The sequence below is a fragment of the Halichoerus grypus genome, chromosome 2 (assembly GCF_964656455.1).
Source record: "Halichoerus grypus chromosome 2, mHalGry1.hap1.1, whole genome shotgun sequence".
NCBI classification, from domain to species: Eukaryota; Metazoa; Chordata; class Mammalia; order Carnivora; family Phocidae; genus Halichoerus; species Halichoerus grypus.
Window position 1 is genome coordinate 94,140,357 of NC_135713.1, and position 15,000 is coordinate 94,155,356.

The 15,000-nt window shown below is 34.5% G+C and overlaps 1 protein-coding gene across 6 annotated transcripts in view; it reads left to right on the top strand.

Annotated features, from left to right (window-relative positions):
* Positions 1-15,000, top strand: part of AP3B1 (adaptor related protein complex 3 subunit beta 1) — a 257,305-nt gene that overhangs the window by 163,505 nt on the left and 78,800 nt on the right. For all 6 annotated transcript variants that reach the window (XR_013445739.1, XR_013445738.1, XM_078067161.1 and 3 more), the window contains exon 20: positions 5,522-5,669. Coding sequence is in view for 4 of the 6 variants with exons in the window: in XM_078067161.1 (XP_077923287.1) it covers positions 5,522-5,669 (148 nt within the window). In the remaining 2 variants the exon portion in view is untranslated. The remainder of the gene's footprint in view (positions 1-5,521; positions 5,670-15,000) is intronic.

The following is a 15,000-nucleotide window of genomic DNA, read 5'->3' on the forward strand; positions in this document are numbered from 1 at the left end:
TGAGATCAAGAGTTGTGTGCTCTTCTGAATGAGTCAGCCGGGTGCCCCTCTGATTATTTTTTAAAGCTAAGGAGCTTTAGGTTTCTTTAAAACCACCCTTTAGTAGTCATAACTATTTATGATTAAATTTGAGTTTTACACTCCAAAGTATTTTCATTTGAAGGAAGCTAGTATGGTGTATGGGGGAAATAGGGTCTTTAGAATAAGACAGACTGAGTTCATATTCCAGTTCTGCTACTCCAGGCAATGTGTCCTTGAGCAAGTTACTTAACTTTCTTGAATATTATAGGATAATAATACACCCAGTAATAATATGTTGAAACATCTAAATTAGTTCATTGGTATGAAGCTTCTAAAACTGCGTGGCACAGGATTTTTTTTAAAAAATACACACACATGGAAAGAGAACTAGACTTTCAGTTTTGAGAAAATGTAGAAGACCATAGTATATCTCTCTTTGAGAAAAGACCTTTGGGCTACCTCTCTTGTTACTCCTCCATGGAGAACTACTTCCCTACTCAAGACTATCCCTACTCCATGCCTTATTCCTATTTCTCAGCTTAGGTGTTTGTTCCTCTAGGAAGCATTCCCTATCTTGGTTAACTTTGTTTAGATGCTCTCTCATGACATATTATAGTTTATTACTTACTACTTACCATACTTTTTTGTCATCGCCATCTTCTCTGTATTCCCCAATGCAGTGTAGACTCTATAAGGGAGACTCACAGAGATCATCTATATCTTATTAAACATTGTTATCCTTAGCACTAACATACTGCCAACCCATGGTGGGTGGTCAGTTAATATTTATTAAATGAGTGAGTGAGTGAACAAATGAGTGAGTAGCATCAGCATTTAGGTTTGATCATTTGGTTTTTTTGTTGTTTTTGTTTTTTTTTTTTTTTCAGTTTTCTCCGTTTATTTTTTTCCCAATATTTATTTTTATTCTTTTAATTTAAATTCAAAGAATGAACATATAGTGTATTATTAGTTTCAGAGGTAGAGTTCAGTGATTCATCAGTCTTATATAATACCCAGTGCTCATTACATCACATACCCTCCTTAATGTCCATCACCCAGTTACCCCATCCCTCCACCCCCATCCCCTCCAGCAACCCTCAGTTTGTTTCCTGTGATTAAGAGTCTCTTATGGTTTGTCTCCCTCTCTGATTTCATCTTGTTTTATTTTTTCCTCTCTTCCCCTATGATCTTCTGTTTTGTTTCTTAAATTTGACATATGACTGAAATCATATGATAATTGTCTTTCTGTGATTGACTTATTTTGCTTAGTATAATACCCTCTGGTTCTATCCATGTTGTTGTAAATGACAAGATTTCATGATTTTTTTTGATGGCTGAGTAGTATTCCATTATATATATATACACCACATCTTCTTTATCCATTCATCTGTTGATGGACATCTGGGCTCTTTCCATAGTTTGGCTATTGTAGACACTGCTGCTATAAACATTGGAGTGCAGGTGCCCCTTCAGATCACTACATTTGTATCTTTGGGATAAATACCTAGTAGTGCAATTGTGGGGTTGTAGAGTAGCTCTGTTTTCAACTTTTTGAGGAACCTCCATACTGTTCTCCAGAGTGGCTGCACCAGCTTGCATTCCCACCAACAGTGAAGGAGGGTTCCCCTTTCTCCACATCCTCGCCAACATTTGTTATTTCCTGACTTGTTAGTTTTAGCTACTCTGACTGGTGTGAGGTGGTATCTCATTGTGGTTTTCATTTGTATTTCCCTGATGCCAAGGGTTGAGCATTTTTTCGTGTGTCTGTTGGCCATTTGTATGTCTTCTTTGGAGAAATGTCTTTTCATGTCTTTGATTGGATTATTTGTTTTTTGGGCATTGAGTTTGATAAGTTTTTTATAGATTTTGGATACTAGCCCTTTCTGTGATAAGACATTTGCAAATATCTTCTCCCATTCTGTCGATTGTCTTCTGGTTTTGTGACTGTTTCCTTTGCTGTGCAGAAGCTTTTTATCTTGATGAAGTCCCAGTAGTTCATTTTCGCCTTTGTTTCCCTTGCCTTTGGAGACACGTCTAGCAAGAAGTTGCTGCGGCTGAGGTCACAGAGGTTGCTGTGTTCTCCTCTAGGATATTAATGGATTCCTGTCTCACATTTAGGTCTTTCATCCATTTTGAGTCTATTTTTGTGTGTGGTGTAAGGAAATGGTCCAGTTTCATTCTTCTGCATGTGGCTGTCCAATTTTCCCAATGCCATTTGTTGAAGAGACTGTCTTATTTCCATTGGATATTCTTTCCTGCTTTGTTGAAGATTAGTTGACCGTAGAGTTTGGGAGAATTCCCCTGGGAAGCCATCCAGCCCTGAATGCTTGTTTGTTGGGAGATTTTGATTACTGCTTCAATTTCCTTGCTGGTTATGGGTCTGCTCAGGTTTTCTATTTCTTTTGGTTCAGTTGTGGTAGTTTATACATCTCTAGACATGCATCCATTTCTTCCATATTGCCTAATTTGCTGGCATATAGTTGCTCATAATATGTTCTTGTAATTGTTTGTATTTCTTTGGTGTTGGTTGTGATCTCTCCTCTTTCATTCATGATTTTATTTATTTGGGTCCTTTCTCTTTTCTTTTTGATAAGTCTGGCCAGGGGTTTATCAATCTTAATTCTTTCAAAGAACCAGCTCCTAATTTTGTTGATCTGTTCTACTGTTCTTTTGGTTTCTATTTCATGGATTTCTGCTCTAATCTCTATTAATTATCTTCTCCTGCTGGGTTTAGGCTTTATTTGCTGTTCTTTCTCCAGCTCCTTTAGGTGTAGAGTTAGGTTGTGTATTTGAGACCTTTCTTTTTTCTTGAGAAAGGCTTGTATTGCTATGTACTTCCCTCTTTAGGACCACCTTTGCTGCATCCCGAAGATTCTGCACAGTTGTGTTTTCATTTACATTTGTTTCCATGAATTTTTTTAATTCTTCTTTAATTTCCTGGTTGACCCATTCATTCTTTAGTAGAATGCCTTTAGCCTCCATGTGTTTGAATTCTTTCCAAATTTCCTCTTGTGGTTGAGTTCCACTTTTAAAGCATTGTGGTCCGAAAATATGCAGGGAATGATCCCAATCTTCTGGTGCCGGTTGAGACCTGATTTGTGACCCAGTATGTGATCTGTTCTGGAGAATGTTCCATGTGCACTCAGGAAGAATGTGTATTCTGTTGATTTAGGATGGAGTGCTCTGAATATATCTGTGAAGTCCATGTGGTCCAGTGTGTTATTCAAAGCCCTTGTTTCATTCTTGATCTTCTGCTTAGATAGATGATCTGTCCATTGCAGTGAGGGTATTAAGGTCCCCTACTATGATTGTATTATTACTGATGTGTTTCTTTAATTTTGTTATTAATTGGCTGCTCCCATTTTAGGGGCATAAATATTTACAATTGTTAGATCCTCTTGTTGGATAGATCCTTTAATTATGATATAGTGTCCTTCCTTATCTCTTATTATAGTCTTTGATTTAAAATCTAATTTGTCTGAAATAAGGATTGCCACCCCAGCTTTCTTTTGAGGTCCATTAGCATGATACATGGTTTTCTACCTCCTCACTTTCAATCTGGAGGTGCGTTTGGGTCTATAATGAGTCTCTTGAAGATAGCGTATTGATGGGTCTTGCTTTTTTTATCCAATCTGATAGCCTGTGTCTTTTGATTGGGGCATTTAGCCCATTTACGTTCAGAGTAATTATTGAAAGATATGAATTTAGTGCCATTGTATTACCTGAAAAGTCACTGTTTCTGTATATTGTCCCTGTTCCTTTCTGATCTGTGTTACTTTTGGGCTCTCTCTTTGCTTTTAAAGGATCCATTTTAATATTTCTCGTAGGGCTGGTTTGGTGATCACAAATTCTTTTAGTTTCTGTTTGTCCTGGAAGGTTTTTATCACTCTTTTTATTTTGAATGACATCCTGGCTGGATAAAGTATTCTTGGTTGCCTATTTTTCTCATTTAGCACCCTGAATATATCATGCCAGTCCTTTCTGGCACACCAGGTCTACTGTGGATAGGTCTGCTGCCAATCTAATGTTTCTACCCTTGTATGTTACAAACCTCTTGTCCCAAGCTGCTTTCAGGATTTTCTCTTTGTCTCTGAGATTTGTAAGTTTCACTATTCTTTGTTGGGGTGTTGACCTATTTTTATTGATTTTGAGGGGTGTTCTCTGTACCTTCTGGACTTGAGTGCCTGTTTCCTTCCTCAGATTCGGGAAGTTCTCCACTATAATTTGCTCTGATATACTTACTGCCCCCCCCTCTCTTTTCTCTTCTGGGATCCCAATTATTTTAGTAGTATTTTGCTTTATGATATCACTTATCTCTCAAATTCTCCCCTCGTGATCCAGTAGTTGTTTATCTGTCTTTTTCTCAGCTTCTTTATTCTCCATTATTTTGTCTTCTATATCACAATTCTCTCTTCTGCCTCATTTATTCCTGCAGTTGGAGCCTCCATTTTTTATTGCATCTCATTAGTAGACTTTTTGATTTCGACTTGATTAGATTTTAGTTCTTTTATTTCTCCAGAAAGGGATTCTCTAGTGTCTTCTGTGCTTTTTCCAAGCCCAGCTAGTATCTATATAATCATTATTCCGAACTCTAGTTCAGACATCTTACTTATATCCATACTGATTAGGTCCCTGGCAGTCAGTACTGCCTCTTGTTCTCTTTTTTGGAGTGAGTTTTTCCCTCTTGTCGTTCTTGCAGAAAGTGTCACTTTTCCATTTGTAGAGTTGCAGTTATTCTTAGATCTCTGGTTGAGTTCACAGGTGTTCACAATGATTTAATAGTTATATCTAGCTGAATTCCTGGGACCAGACAAAACTAAGGTCTCTTACTCCTCCACCATCTTGGACTTCTCAATTATTTGGTATTTTAAAAGTTTATATTTGATTATCTTATGTTTTTAGTAAGACTTTGCATTAGAAGAAATCTCTTTTGATCTAGTTAACATTTTCTCATATGATATGTTTATGGGTCACATTTCAGAACACATGTAAATAATTTTCTTGGACAAAACAATCTATAAAGTACAAGTCTATTTTAGCAAAAGTACATGTGTAAATATTTAAATTTATGGGTAAACATTTAGTATTTTGAGATAGTATTTTAAAATCAGTCTTATGTATCTTTGAAGTTGTTACTATTAGCACCTAATATATATTCCTGGTAAATCAAACATTTAATTATTAGTTATTTTGTACTTCTATCATTTAGTGTTTTATAACCTTTTGCATTTGAAGTATGTGTGACGTGGTAGTATAATTGATTTTGAATTGGTTCTTATAAATTTGTTTATAGATAGTACTACCTTTATTTTTTTTTATTAATATGTTCTGGAATTTTAAAACCATTTTCATTGTCTTTTTACATACTAAAAACAGCGGGTTCTCAGTGAAATATACTCTTCTAGTAAAGGTTCTGATTTATAGACAAAATGGACATATAGCAACAATTTGCCATATATAAAGGATTTAAAGTTGATATTTTTAAATTTATTACTTACAGTGATTCTGAAGATGGGGAGAAGGAAAATGAAAAATCTAAAACTTCAGATTCTTCTAGCACTGATTCTAGTTCAGAAGAAGAAAGTTCTTCAGATTCTGAATCAGTATCAGAATCTGAAAGTGAACCTGAATCCAGAAAAGTCGCTAAGGTAAGAGATTGCACATTGCTGTAATTGAAAGGAAGTGTTCTCATAGCCTTTTTCCAATTGAGAATAAATACTTTTGAAAATTAGTGTTTTGGGGGTGCCTGGGTGGCTCAGTCGGTTAAGCATCTGCCTTTGGCCCAGGTCATGATCCCAGCGTCCTGGGATGGAGCCCCGCATCAGGCTCCCTGCTTAGCAGGGAGTGTGCTTCTCACTCTCCCTCTGCCTCTCCACACCCCACCCCCCACCTCGTGCTCTCTCTGTCTCTCTGATAAATAAATGAAATCTTTAAAAAGAAAAAGAAAATTAGTATTTTGTTGAAAATCAAGAAATTGAGAAATTTAACATTGTCACTGACAACTAAAATAAATACCATCTTCATTTATCTGGTTTTTTTTTAATTAGATAATTAATTGCTTCCTCTTTACCTCAACCCCTCATAGAAGTTAGAAACTTTTTTTTTTTTAGGATTTATTTATTTATTTTAAAGAGAAAGAACAAGAGTGTGGCAGGGAGGGGCAGAGGGAGAAGAGAATCCCAAACAGAGTCAGCACTGAGTGCAGAGCCTGACAGGGCTAGATCCCACGAACCCCAGGATCATGTCAGGATCCAAAACCAAGAGTCAGTCACTCAGCCGATGCCCCAGAAACTTTTTTTAACCTCATCTTTTGCCAATGAAATTACAGAGCTCAGTGTTATCAGTTATGGCCCTTTTTGTTCTGAGCTAGCATGTGACAATGGAGGCTTTCATGAAAGGGGAAGTAAAAGGAAATCACAAATAATACTGAGCAAGGTAATATAAATGTATATACATTATAAGAAATTGAGACGAATAATGCTTTTTAAAAATAGGTGTTGGGGTAATAGAATATTTTTAAAGGTATAACTAAAGGATATAGATTATTTAGCTAGTTAATGAAAATTAAGTAACCATGTATTTAAAAACAAATGCAAGAATCACTTATGTAATAGAATGATAATGCTTTCTGATGTCATATTTGTAACACTGAAACTTGTCTGCCTAGCAGCGAAAAATAAAAGTATAAGTTGAAAAAATGTAGTTATTAATATAAAATTCAGACCTGTTGTATATCTTTTGATCTTTAACTGTTACTCCTTTCCTATAAATAGATCATGTGGGTCCTAGACTTCAAATGCAGTAGTTTTTATAAATAAACTGTTTATCCCATATGTTGAAAATGTGGTCAAACTTTGCCTTTTAGTGAATTCAGTTTTTTAACCTAATATCTTTCTCATTTATTTTTTCTATTAACTTGAATTTCTTTAATAAGTCATCTGAGTAGCCAAGGATAAAAATAAATTCATTGAAGTAGGTAATTGCCTTCCCCCATCCAGAGATTTATTATTAAAGAATAAGCATATTTTTTAAAAAAAGAATAAGCATATTTAAAAACTGGCTAGTTTTTGTCTTACCTTATTACAAATATTCTTGCATATAGTGATACCTATTTTAAACATGAATTTATATTTAAAACTTGTATCTGTTTATGGTATATAATCTAAGATTTCTGTTTTCCAAAATTCACATAAAATCTTAATGATTTTTATGTTTATTACTCTGGCCTCATACACAAATTTATCACATAGTGAGTTTGATGTTCTCTCATTTCCTACTTAAATTATATCAAATTATTCATTTCCTATTTATATATTTTAAAAGTTTAATATGTTATTTAAGATAAAAGAGCTTTAGAGATTGAAAATAAGTACAACCCAGAATAAGAAATCAGTGTTTTAGAAAATGAGCAAACAAGAAATCAATGAATGTCAACTGGGTAGAATTAAAGTGTATTATTCTTATGAAGTTTTATAGAAGTTATAAAATTGTAGACTTTAATGCCTACATAGTATTAGAAGCAAAGGTTTTAGGACCCCATTAAAAGCCACAGAGGTATCCTAGGTTAGCAATTCAGTTTGTTTCTTTGTCAAATACTTTCAATGATCAATGTCTTAATTGAAAATATTTTCCTATAGAACTTCAGTATAAAATTTTAAAGTATTGTAGTAAGCTAAGTAAAATCTTAAAATTTGGATTTTACTCACATTCTTGATAGTTTTATGTCCTTGTGTTTTGTGTAGATGGCTTATTTTCTCCATATTATAATGCCTTTTCCTGTCTATAATAGGTAGGATTGTTTGTTTTAATTTATCACTTGGAATATTCTCTACCTTGGAGCCACTATAACTATTTTTTACTATTCCTTTCTGAGTGATTTGGAATAAACCATGCAATTACATGTATACCAGTATTCTAATAATGGGCAACTCTGTAATTGTAGAAATCCTCCTTATGGCAAGTGTTGTGGCTTCTGCTCTAGATTATGAGTAATGAAGGCAGATGGTGGCTGCTTTACCTTAATTTAGCATGTCAGTATGTTAGTGCTGAAAATTCATATGCCTTAAATCTGCAGCCAAACTAAGTCTATATTTTCACTGTTTCTCTTCTTTTTCTTTCACTTGGATAGTGTGTTTTGGGGATATTGAGCATGAAAATGAGACCTCGGAGGTACTTTGAATATATAGCTTTGAAAACAGTTTATTTTATGGTGTCCTATGAGATAGGTATAGTGTTCTACTTTTTGGAAGATAATATCTTTATGCTTTAGTTTCCTCATCTATAAAGTAGAAATGCTAATACCTACTCTACTACTTTCAAGTGCTATTATAAAAAAATATGAAAGATCAATGTAAAGCACTATATAAATATAAAACAGCAATGTTAACATTTTTTAACTTGAATGTTAATTCCCTGAGAGACCAACAGTAGTAGAGTTATAGAACACCAGTGCAGAGAGGAACTGAAATTTTTTTTTAACTCTTAATATCTCCTGTGTTTTTCTGACTGTTTTTATACCATTCAAGTTATAAGTTCATGTCCAAGTATGACCCCTTTCTGCAGAGGACTGAGCTACCATCCACTGTGGGTGTCTCCTACCTCTCTCTGCTCTCTAAAACACAATCTCTATTTATCCTCCTTTTCCTTTGAATGTAGCTCTAAGTGAGCGATTTCCTATCCACTTAGACAAGAAAAAATCTTACTTCCTTTTGGCCTTGTTAATAATCATCTGCCTCCTTTGCACCTTCAATCTCTTTCTCCACTAATTTCCTCCTCTGCCAATCGTCTTTCCCAGTATTTGGGGGGTGAGGAGCAGGGAGGGGGAAAGAGACAGAAATAGAGAGTGTGTGAGAGTAAGAGTTTAGAAAAATAATCTAGATAGTCTTTGTCCACAATCTCTTAACCCAGTTATTTCTTAGTCCCTTTAAAATTGGTTTCCACTCTTACCACTTCCTACAGATACTGCTCTCTGAAAAGTCAGCCATGATATTTCCCCAAACCCAGTGACCTTCTCTTGGTTATTATCCTTCTTGATCTTCTTATGTGACTATCCCCCTACTACTTGAAACCCCTTGCATCCCCTTTCTTCTGACTTCTTTGACCTTTCAGTCCTTTTATTGCTTCACTTTTTAAGCCCTCTGACATCCAAGTGTCAACATGGCCCCCAAGTTAGTGCTTGATACACAACATTTTTTCAGAAATATTAATCGATGTGAATCAATTTATTTTTTAGCCTTTTTCTCTACATTTTTTCCTGTTGTGAGACTCATTCACTCCCGTGGCTTTCGCTAAAATATTTATGTGAAATATTTCTATAAAAATATCTCTAAATCCCTATAACACCTCTAACTTTTCTTTCCAAATTCAAACCAAATTCTTAGACCTCTTAGGAGCTACTGGTTTTTCAAACCTGATACAGCCAGAAGAAGCGTTGTTCTACCATTTGGTGCTAGCATTCTTTCTATTCTCCCAGATCTCCCCAGAATGATCTTTGACTCCTCCTTTATCCTGTATGTTTATAAAGTTGCCAAGTCTTAGAGATTCTCTGTATTATTTCTCATATCTGTTTCTTTTTTTTCCTACTACCAGCATACTAGATCACCTCTTCATTACCTCACTCTTAGACCGTTGCCATTGGTCATCCTCAGATCGCCAACTCCAGTCCTTCTATACACTTGCCAGATTAATGTTAAATTTACCCTTGGCTCAGTCGTTAAGCATCTGCCTTCGGCTCGGGTCATGATCCCGGGGTCCTGGGATCGAGCCCTGCGTCGGGCTCCCTGCTCAGCGGGAAGCCTGCTTCTCCCTCTCCCACTCCCCCTGCTTGTGTTCCCTTTCTCGCTGTGTCTCTCTCTGTCAAAGAAAAAAAAAATGTTAAATTTGCCCATAATGATGCCCCATTATCATCTTAGTTCAGTAAAAAATCTGCAGGCTAGCATGCCCAAACCTACCTTTCTGGTCTTGATTCCCTTTGTGGTCCCTGTGTTCTAATCCCAGTGGACTATGTATTTGCAGTTCTCTTAACATGCTGTATGCTTTCCCATTGGAGGAACAGGAGTCTCTCCAGTCTCTCCCAGTTGAGAATGACTGAGTGGAATAAAAAATGTTACTGATGAGAAGGTATTACTCATGTGAATGATGTAAAGACAGTCAAAAGAGGGAGAATCACTGTTGAATTGTTTGTGTTCTTGAAGTGTGTGTCATTCAACACCATGCCCCAGCATAACCATAAAACAAAACTATATACGGTCATACATTCTGGCGGTTATGTTTGTTTGTGTTATTGATTGGATGATGTCCTCATTTTAGATCAGATATTATCAGTAATTACCAAAGAAGATTATCTTGATCTTCAGTGACATTTTTTTAGATGGGCAAGCATATTTTTGTTAGTAGGTGTTCTTTTCTGAAATATATTTGATAGAAAAATATTTTAAGTCTAATCCTTCTATGAAATAGTTCTTATGAAATAATACCTATAACAAAATTACTTTTCGTAGTTCCATATTTTAAGTGCTTTCCCATAGTTTACACAATGTAAAGGGAACCATTTTTTTCTAACACAGAAGAGTGAAAAGGAAAATCAATAATGTAGACCACGTTGTATCAGGAAGAGATTCACATTTATATCACTTTATCCTATATTTTACCAATATAATTAAGTTATATTCTGCTTGTAGTTAAAATTATGTGTTGAACAGATGGTTACAATATTATTTAAAATAATGTTTTTTAGAAAGTTACCAGACTTTTGAGTTGTTTTAATTCAATCTAGGCTTTGATGTTTTTAAAACTAGGCAGTGTTCTTTCCACTATCACCTTGTTAGTCCATTCTTCATGCCTTAACTGTGATACAATAGTTCTGATTTTATCTTCAGTGTCTGTGTACCAGCTGCCAAAGATTTAAATAATCTTTGATTTAAATGATAAAAATTTTAAACCATGATTATAATTTATTATGCTTAACTTCTATGCATTTTCTTTGTAAATATTAGCAACATTTTAATTATATGAAGTGTGTGTAAAGCGTAATTTGTCAATGGAAATAAACATATATAACATACTTGCACTTAACATTTCATATTAAGAGCATTTTCTAGGGCTCCTGGGTGGCTCAGTCGTTAAGCTTCTGCCTTCGGCTCAGGTCATGATCCCAGGGTCCTGGGATCGAGCCCTGGATCGGGCTCCCTGCTCAGTGGGAAGCCTGCTTCTCCCTCTCCTACTCCCCCTGCTTGTGTTCCTGCTCTCGCTATCTCTCTCTCTGTCAAAAAATAAATAAAATCTTAAAAAAAAAAAAAAAGCATTTTCTATTTGAATCAAAGTTAAGATTAATATATGTACTAGATGTGAAGAAAAACAGTACTACCTATATATACATAGCAGTGTTTGAGATGCTGTCAGTAATCTTTATCACAGGTTACATGGATTTCTTAAGACTTTACTAGTCTGTTTGGGGGGGGGATTAAATCTCTTAAATGCTCTATAGACCAGTTACTGTTACTGTGACTGGTGTCTGTCCAGACATTAGTAAATGTTAAGATACACCTTAGTAAAAGATCTGCCCTGTGAAAGATTGTTGGGTATGAAATAAAATTGGCATGTGCTATGAAACAGATAATGGATAAGAGTGAAAGAAACTATTTTCTGATTGGTTTTCTGCCCTATTTGAGAAATAGAAAACAAGTTTTACTTGTATTTTTACAAGTATTTATGTATGTTGCTATTACATAATTTCTGTGCCTATTGTAGAGTATTGGTTTTTTACTCTGACAGTTCAAAGCCTTGCCTCTTTCAATTTATGTTGTTCCCAATTTAGTTTATATTTTAAGTTCTCCAGAACAGAAATATCATTTCACTTCAGTTGAGATCTTTAAAATCAACGTGAATGCCATTAAGAAGCTTTCTTATTGAAGTAGGTGTAATCTAATAGGGAGGATTTGTTTAATAGTTTAGACTACTTTTGACTTATAAAGAAGTCTCAATTTACTTTTGTTTTAAAAAAACAAAACTTTTTTGTTTTAAAAAAACATACTTTTGTTTTAAAGCCCGATGTAAGTGTGAGCCTCAGATTTTTTAAATCAGATTTGTTACATGACTTGAAGGCAAGAGAGTCATTAAATTGTCCTTGGTTGATAATTCTAATTGAAAATATTTCATGCAAATATCTTGCCCTGTGAGGCTAGATATTAGCCTTGAATTTTTGTTGATTTCAAAGTACAATATGAGTTTGACAAACTTTACATACCACTTACCCTGTTTTATCATTTTAAACTTCAATCTTCCTTACAATGGTTTCCTCTTTGGAAGCATATTTGGTGCTTGTTGTTTCATAGCTTTTTTCTACTTGCTTTTTTATTTTAATCAGCATGAAATGAACATGCATAATACATAAAAAATCTTTACAGATATATTATTATATATTTTTATTTGTATTATTTGGAGCTTAATAAGTATTTCCAGGATCTTTTATTTATTACTTGAAATATATTAAGTAGAAATAAGTTTCTTAACCCTGTGACTTTGTATTTTATTTTGAAAATGTTGATATGTTGAGGTGTATAATCGAATACCATAGAAACAAAATGGAGATTTGAGGGTGATGAATTGATAACTAGGTATTTTTGTAGTGAGATTTTAAGATCAGCTACTGTTGTCCTTATAAAAGTCTAATACAGTCACTCAGCTGTTAAAAACCTAATCCTCTATTTAAAAAAATATACAAAAACAAATTGTCTATCTTTCTGCCTGATCTCTTCTCAAGTACTAACACAATGGAAACAGTGGGTGATCTGTCAGTGTGTTTGGTTTGTCAATGATGGTTTTGTATAAATATTGGGAGTGTAAGAAATAAAATTCACACAGTAAAATATGATTTCATCTGCCTTTTCTCTGCAGCTCCATGGCTCATGCTGCGGTGTGAAATTCTCATTTTACACACTTTGCAGGCGGAGCACATGAATTATGCATTGAGCAAGAAAAATCTCCTGCCTCAAGTCCTATATGCATTTACCCAGGTTCTGTCTCTATTACCAAGATGAATTGCAAATGGAGAAATGTTTGATGAAATAGGGCTCTTAACTTCTTTGTTTAGAATTCAGATTTTTATTTTTATAGTAGATCCTTTAAGTATGAAAATGTTTTGAACTTACTATGGATTTTTTAAAATGAAAAATGAAATATAATATAAGAGAGGAATGCCAAACACATCACGAAGCTTTTTATAGCCTTGATTTGGAATGCAGGGCTTTTTCAATTCAGTAGAAATGACCGTTATCTATTGCTAATGTTGTATTTCAGTCACCGGTTATTTGCTCTTCTCAGAAAGTCAATGAAATTCTGTCGTTTTGAGAGCCTTTTTTCTTTCTGTTTTAGACTTCTAATAAGAGATTATGTCAATTTCACATGCAGCTCTGTCCTGTGTTGTATGTGACCTGATGTGTATTTAATAGATATTGTTACACACTCTTAGCTGTGAAGTAGAAAATAAGGTATAGACTTGTTTCCAGCTTTAACTTTATCTTGATTTGATAGGTTTCTAATTTTTCAGGTGGGAAGGTTACAGTTGCATAAAAACAGTCATGCACCATCGTAGCTTATAGGAAGTTATACCCATTGTGCTCAGCATAGTATTTTGATAAGTCACATGGTGTTAAGCTCTTTTTGTTATGTTCTTTCTTCACAGGAATGATATTCTAGTTGAAATGGCATTTTCATTCTGAACCTCTTTCTGTTATTGCCACTTTTAAATTCCAGCTTCAAAACTAACATTTCTTCTATATTTTTCCCCAACCCTAGAAATTGTTTTTCATTTTAGGTGTGGAAAGAGGAACAAATATTGTTTGCTTTGTTTTTAAAGAATGAGTGAAAATTAAAACCCATCTAGATAATTTGAAGTTTTCAGTGGGAGAAATAAGTATTCTCATGAAGAAAATCAGTAGTTAGTTAGTGTTGTAATGTGTATTATTGTATTAGACTTGAAAATAATTTGTTTTTAGTTTTGGTGTAAGGAAAAAAACTAGCAGAACTTAAGATAATTTTAAAATGTTACCTAACATGTAATTTGATGTATTACTCTTATTCATGTATTTGCGCTGTCATAAGAGCTCTGACATGCTGTAGACTTTAAATGATGGTAAGGTAACTTTTGCTTTAGTGAGACCTTTCTATGGTTAGAGGAATACTTCAAAAATACTTGTAATAATATGTAGAGATAAGCTGTAAACTCCTTTATTAGATTATAAGTTACCTGAACGCAGGAACTATACCTTGGCTGTATTACTTCCTTTGGTTAGCACCGAATCTGATACGTATTAAAAAGTCTATGCATGTCTACTGGATGAATGAAGGATTGAATAAATGAACAAAAACGTTTTAGCAAAAACTTAAGTTTGGGCCTTTAATTTGAGAAGATTTAATATAAAAAGTATAGATTATAAAGATAAGTAACTTTGATCCAAATACATCTTTTTTTTTTTTTTTTTAAGATTTTATTTATTTGACAGAGAGAGCCAGAGAGCACAAGCAGAGGGAATAGCAGAGGGAGAGGGAGAAGAAGGCTCTGCACTGAGCAGAAAGCCCAACGCAAGGCTCGATCCCAGGCCCCTGGGATCATGACCTGAGCCGAAGGCAGATGCTTAACCATCTGAGCCACCCAGGCACCCCGATCCAAATACATCTATTTAGCGCCCTAATCTTTGTCGATCTTTGTTTATAATGCTACTCACTACTGTACTTAATTTGTCACATCTTTTCTGAATCTCTGACCAAACTGAATACCTCAGGCTTAGGGATACTGTTTTCTAGTTCATAGTTATCCACATTTTAAAAGTACAGTAGATCTAATAAGCAAATCTGAGGTAGAGAAAACCCTAAATATGTGCAGATATGTTTTGAAATACTCTCCCCAAAGGAAAACAGTAAAGAAAGTAAATGAATACTTTTCATCCCTTAAGAGCAAGAGCCTGAAAATGTCATTTGTAG